The following is a 7,121-nucleotide window of genomic DNA, read 5'->3' as shown; positions in this document are numbered from 1 at the left end:
TATATATATATATAGAATATAGATAATTCACTGTGAATTATTTAGGTATTGAGAAGATCCAACTTTGACTAGTTATAAGCTTGAATATGCTTATACTTAGTAACTAGTAAATAAATTAAATCTACTTTGATAGAAATGGCACAATCGATCTTGTTTGACTATTACTTTAAAATGTAATCTTTCTCTTCGACACTGATGCCTGGGTGTTCCACTGGCGAATCGTAAGCAATCAATGCCCATATTACCGTCCACATTAGCATCAGTAGCGATGGTATATACCAGCCGGATTCCCAATTCATAGATTCCGCGATACCAGCTATCATCGGGTAGGTTAATATTGTGCCAAACGTTCCACCTAACAAAGACCAGATCATGCGCGACCGTTCATTCGGATGTGACCACTTTGCCACCATAGTATGACACGCGGGGAAAGTGATACCGCCAGTGACACCGATGATGATCCTGGAGAACAATAGCAGACCCCAGTGACATTGTGCTAGGAATGGGCTAATTAGCGAGACTAACGCGGCCAAGATCGACGTCCAGAGAATTGCGGAGCGCGGTCCGTATCTCATCGATAACCAGCCACCGATCAAGTTGCCAGGCACGTTGCCATAGCTGTAGCTGGCCAAAAGTTGACCTCGTATTGTTGGAGTCCAGTCGAATGGTAGACCACTAAAAAATGCGAAGGGTGCATCCGGTGGCCGTGTCACGATCGGCTCTGCTTGGCGACGTTCTAATGAATATAGTAGATTCCTATCCCGTTCTTCCTGCACAAGATCTAGAACGTATTGTTCCAAGTAGCTGGTAGGATCAAGAGGATTAGTGATAATGTCACGACGTCGTCGAGATTCATCGAACACGCATGCACCGCCATTCGTGTAATTGACTGGCGGCTCCAGGATCATCGGTACCACCAGAATCGGCATCTGCAAACGACACGCGTAGCTCGTCCAACAAGCGGTGAACATCATTACGCAGATCCAAACGCGTATTGGAAGCAATCCTGCAAAAAAAGGAATCTTTAGTGATATTCTTCTTGCACGGCAAAATCGATCGATGATGAATATAACTGAAATATTTTATAAAGAATAATTTAAGATTCTTCTAAATAGGAATTTTTTTTTAATGATTCTATATGATTTTTTAATGATTCTATTGATTTTGAACACAAATAAATGTCGAAAACGTGAATATTTTAATGTAGTTATTATCAGTATCTTGAATTAAGTATCAGTATCATGAATCTTAATGGCTAATTATTATTTGTAAATGTATAAAATTTTTATTTTTTAATAGAAAATCTATTTTCAAGAGTTTTAACTCATATGAAAAATTAAAATATTTAAAATTAAAAACTTCTGCTTACATTCGAATATTTTTTTCTGATCAATAATACTATTCATTGGGACGCGTCCAATTTGGCTCATGTGTTTTTTATTTAGTATTTAGAATGTAGAATCACATAGAAAAGGAATTATGTGCTGAATGAATTATTCAAAGTTATAATGATTCGTTATTTTGTGAATGAAAATCGGAAAATCAACAAATCTTAGATTCATATAAGCCTCAAATTGAGTAAACTACCAATTTTTGTCTTTTTTCATCATTCTTATTATAATTTTAAGAGAAAAATTTATACTTTATGCTAAAAAATCATATTTCATAAAGTATGCATGATATGAAAAATATCTTTGTTTCAATATTCTTTTCTTTTAAGAGAAAAATGATTTTCACTTCTGTGAACAATATATTTGTTGAATGATGAAAAAATTGTTTATATTATTGTATAAAATATATATATATATAGTTAGTAGTTTCATCTAAAATTAAAATTATATATATGAAATATTATTAATAGACAATATATACATACTATTTGGTACATTATTATTATAAGGAATCCATTAGACTTGATTAGACGTAAAAATTTAGAAAAAATTTTAATATTTAATAATAAATGATTTTTATATTAAGATAATGTGAACACAAAATATTAAAGCCTATTACAGTCAAAGTTAGATTTTTAATGCTTAAATAATTCAATGTGAATTTTATACACACACACACACACACACACACACACACACACACACACACACACACACACACACACACACACTATATATATATATATATATGTACATACATACATATATATCATTCAAACTGCCGAATTAATTTTCCGGACTTATAAACGCAAATAAATAAACTACTGGAATAATATCACAATTTTAATCATATTTTTCTTTTTGCAACTCTCACAGTGATTGAACACTTTCTACAATCATATTGCTTTTCTCATATTCGAAATGCATGTGTGGAAAACGTAAAATTGAAATTTGATTTGAAAATAAAATAGAATAAAATTGATTTAAAAAATGATAAAATGTCATCTGTTTTACTTATCCATTATTTAATATAAAATTGATATTGATAATATTTTATAAAAAATGAAATTTTTTTCTTAAGATCACAAGAAAGATGAAAAAAGACAGAAATTGATGGGATTCAATGGGTTTATGGTTTATACGAAAATTTACAGATTTTTATTGAAAAATAATGATTCATCATTATTTTGAATAAATTAAATCAATTTTGAATAATTTACTCAGCACATAATTCCTTTTCTACGTAATTCTACATTCCAACTACTAAATAAAAAACACTACACGAATCAAATTGGAGGCGGCCTAATAAATAACATAATTGATAAGAAGACTATCAATTCCAAATAAAAAAAAAGTTAATAGATAAATCGAAAGCAAATATGCTCCTAGAGATACTATTAATATTATTCCAGTTTTGCGGTATGCATACAAAAAAATTACAAATGAAATATGACGCTAAAAAACCATTTACAGATACAAGTAAATGTTATAAAAATAAAAATACTTTTTTTTAATGTGTATTGTGATACCTTTCTTTTTTACATAATGTACTTCAGATTAGAACTATATTAAAGTTCTGCTAGAATGTTACCTTGAAAAAACAGCAAAAAATAGAGAATAACCTACTTTAGTCTAACCACAATCGCCTATATTTATCCTAACGTTTCGTTGTAATTACTTCCGCCGAACGATCCGTACTTACGTAAAAATTTCCAGAAAATTTCCGGAGTGTGAATTGGGAACATGTTTTCGCGTAATGCCCGCATTTAGGAATGTTTAGGAAAAATAAAAAAATATGCAGACTGACAGAATTGCGTTGCATTACCATGCCAACTAGATTCGCGTGGACAAATTAATTTCTCTAAATGTTAGACATTGGTCCGAAATAATTAAAAACACGTTCATAATAGAAAATATATTGTAAAAAGGTTAAATAATTTTCTAAATTTTCTTAATTCATTGTTAGTCAATTTAAAAAAATAATTTATATCGTTATGTACAAAAGATATGTAACATAAATTATACATATTTTAAATAAAATAAAAATAGAATAGTTACAGCGGTTCTGGATCACTATGTGTTAGTGCGTATGTGCGGTGTGTGTGTGTGTGTGTGTGCGGTGGGCGTGCGAGCGCGCGTGTGTGTGTATGAAGGAGAGAGTTTATTCCTTCTTTTTCTCTTCAACCTATTATCTCCTCTCCCACCTGCGATCCTATTATTCACGCTGTCTCTTCGTCCCATTATATTCTCTCCTACGTTATTTTTCTCTTTTAAGATTTAATTTTTTAAAATAAATATTTATGATTTTTATTTGATGTAACTTAGCAACAAATTATGATATTTATAATGTAAAAATGTGTTTTCTTATCTACTAACTTGAAGTTAAGAAAAAAAAAAGATAATAGAAAGGAATAGTAGGAATGAATCATTTTAAAGACTGAGTAATATGTTTAATACACACATTTATTTTTCATGTAACGCAGCGTATACAATATTATTTAACGCATAAGCTATTAGTTCACATTCTATAATAGAATTTTTATCATAAATTTTGCTGCAAATTGATTAATAATACAATTTTGGCGTAAAAAAGTCACAAAATATTTAAATTTCTCATTAACCTATGAGTATACTGACATAGTTCAAAGTATATATGTTCGACATAATGTTCGAGTTCAAACATGAAAAAAATGATTTTTGGCTTCATGTGCAAGCACGTGCACCATGCAATGATATTTTTACATTATATTCATTACCAATTTTTACAAGTTCCACAATTAAATCTTGAATCGTTAGAGAAAAGTTAGAGAATCGTTAGAAAAAACAGTTGACTGCACTAATCGCTCAATATTTGCATGTCTCTTGATGAACATCTTCCATGTCGTATGAGACTTAAATAGATATGGTGTTTACCAGATATGGTGATTTTTAATGATGATAACTTAGAAACTAATTATGATAATATTTTTATGAATTTTTAATAATATAACCTAATAACACTAATTATAATAATATTCTTTTTTATCAATGTAATACAAATGGCCAAGAGCGCTTTCTTATTGATTAATTCAATACTACTACAAAGATATGAAGAAGTGGCGAAGATACTAGAAGGATAAAATAATTTTAGGAGAAAAGAATATATATTTTAACATACATTTATTTATCATGTAATGCTGTATGTACAATACAATCTAAACCATAGACTATTAGTTCACATTCTGTAATAGAATTTTTATCATAAATTTTGTACAAAATGTTTGCAGCATCACTTTTATTAATAATACAATTTTCTTAAAAATGACACAAAATATTCGAATTTCTTAATAACATCATGACTCAGTTCATGGAATACATGTTCAACACATTGATCAAGCTCAAAAAAGAAAAGCATAGTTGTTGATTTCACGTGCAAACATTTCTTCTTCATTGTAGTAATATTGAATTAATCAATAAGAAAGCGCTCTTGACTATTTGTATTACATTGATAAAAAAGAATATTATTACAATTAATGTTATTAGGTTATGTTATTGTATTAAAAATTCATAAAAATATTATTATAATTAGTTTCTAAGTCGTATCATTAAAAATCGTAAATCTATTTAAGTCTCATATGACATGGAAGACATTCATCGAGAGACGTGCAAATTGAGCGATTAGTGCAGTCAACTGTTTCCTTTTCTCTAACGAATCAAGATTTAATTATGGAACTTGTAAAAATTGGTAATAAATATAATGTAAAAATATCATTGCATGATGCACTTACATCTGAAGCCAAGAAACCACTTTTTTACCATGTTTGAACTCGAACATTGTGTCGAACATGTATACTTTTAAACTGTGTCAGTACTCATGGATTAGTGAGAAATTTAAATATTTTGTGACTTTTTTTACGCTAAAATTGTATTACTAATCAATGCGATGCTGCAAATATTTTGCACAAAATTTATGATAAAAATTCTATTATAAAATGTAAACTAATCGCTTACGCATTAGATAATATTGTATACGCTGCATTACAATGAAAAATAAATGTATTAAACATATTACTCAGTCTTCAAAATGATTCATTCCTACCATTCCTTTCTATTATCTTTTTTTTTCTCAACTCCAAGTTAGTAGATTTCTAGATAAGAAAACGTATTTTTGTATTACATTTTTTTGTATTACTAAAAATATTATCATAATTTATTGCTAAGTTATATAAAATAAAAATCATAAATATTTATTTTAAAAAATTAAATCTTAAAAGAAAAAGAGAATGTAGGAGAGAATACAATGGGAGGAAGAGTCTACAACGGGTGGGAGAGAGAAGATAGGTTGAAGAGAGAAAGAAGGAACAAATCCCTTCCTTCTATGACGTCATCCCCTGCCGCAAGACCTTAACGTCTGTGTGCACTTTCCTCTCCTTCACACACACACACACACACACACACACACACGCGCGCGCGCGCGCGCGCGCGCGCACGAACGCATACCGCATATACGTATATGCACTAACACATAGTGATCCAGAATCGCTATAACTATTCTACTAATAAATATGATAATGAATAATTAGAAACGAGATTTGACGAGGTTTTTTTATGTTGAAATAGCGTTTATTTGAAAATATCAATCAGTACAAGTCACAGAATGAAATACTACTCACAATTGGATTCGCCGCAACGAATTATTAGCTAGATACAACGATATTTTCAAAAATGTACTAAAAAAATAAAAAAAACAGTTTAAATAATCAAATCGTTAGAAAAAGATTCTCTATAATATAACATTTTTATATTTATTTATAATATATTTTCAAAATTAGTTCTATTATACTTTTTTTGAAAAAGAATAAAAAAATAAGTTTTTCTTATTTTTATTCAAATATTTATATATATATATATATATATAAATAAAATTTATAAATTTCTTAAATTTCGTCGCAAGTCTTGATTTGCATTTATAATTTTATTGATTCAGTTTATTGAATCTGCAATCGTATTATTCACATATTCTCGCGCGTGAAGAAAAAATTTTAGGAGATTTTTAATTAACGCAGTTGTCTCTTTATTACCGCGAAAATACGCAAAGTATTTGTTCAATGTATTTTAAATATCATATTTTATCTGCACATCTGGTTCACGATGATTTATGAAATTAATACAAAATTTTGAAAGCACTTACATATTCGTAATATTATCTACTATAACTATGTTAAAAGAAAGAGAATGAAAGTCATTATAGAGATTTTGTTTGATTTCGAAAGTCGTTAGTATGCATGTCAGTTTTAACTATTGTCTTTTTATTATCAGTAGGCATTGCAACAGCAGCCTTATTGGCATCTCACTGTGTTTACGTATACAATTATTTCTTTTTCATTTCTTCACATTTCATTTCTTCAGTCTCTTATTTTTGTATTAAAATAAAGATTACTATTATTGTTATACCTATGAATATTTTTGTCTTTTGACGAAATTTGACAGTGTGTTTTTTACAAAATTGGTAAAAGACATGTTTTAAACATGTTTTTTTATAATAACTGTTTAAAGCATATTTGAAGCATTAAAAACATATTTGAAAAGAAATACAATGTTTTAATCTTTAAAAAAATATTAGTCTTTATTAACCCTGGTTTTTTTATTGTTAACAATTTAGTAAAAATTTACGCTTATGCAAAGAAAATTATATGTTCGAAAAGAAATAAATTATAAATATAAATATAATTTTTAAAAATGAAATTATAA

At 28.5% G+C, this 7,121-nt stretch overlaps 1 protein-coding gene across 1 annotated transcript in view; it reads right to left on the bottom strand.

Annotated features, from left to right (window-relative positions):
• Positions 1-7,121, bottom strand: part of LOC108688383 (sialin) — a 29,612-nt gene that overhangs the window by 5,212 nt on the left and 17,279 nt on the right. Inside the window, exon 2 of the mRNA XM_018194626.1 lies at positions 166-1,006. Coding sequence (XP_018050115.1) covers positions 166-1,006 — 841 coding nt within the window. The remainder of the gene's footprint in view (positions 1-165; positions 1,007-7,121) is intronic.

The sequence above is a fragment of the Atta colombica genome, unplaced genomic scaffold, assembly GCF_001594045.1.
Source record: "Atta colombica isolate Treedump-2 unplaced genomic scaffold, Acol1.0 scaffold231, whole genome shotgun sequence".
Lineage (NCBI taxonomy): Eukaryota > Metazoa > Arthropoda > Insecta > Hymenoptera > Formicidae > Atta > Atta colombica.
Note: the sequence above shows the minus strand (reverse complement) of the source record. Positions and strands in the feature narration are given on the sequence as shown.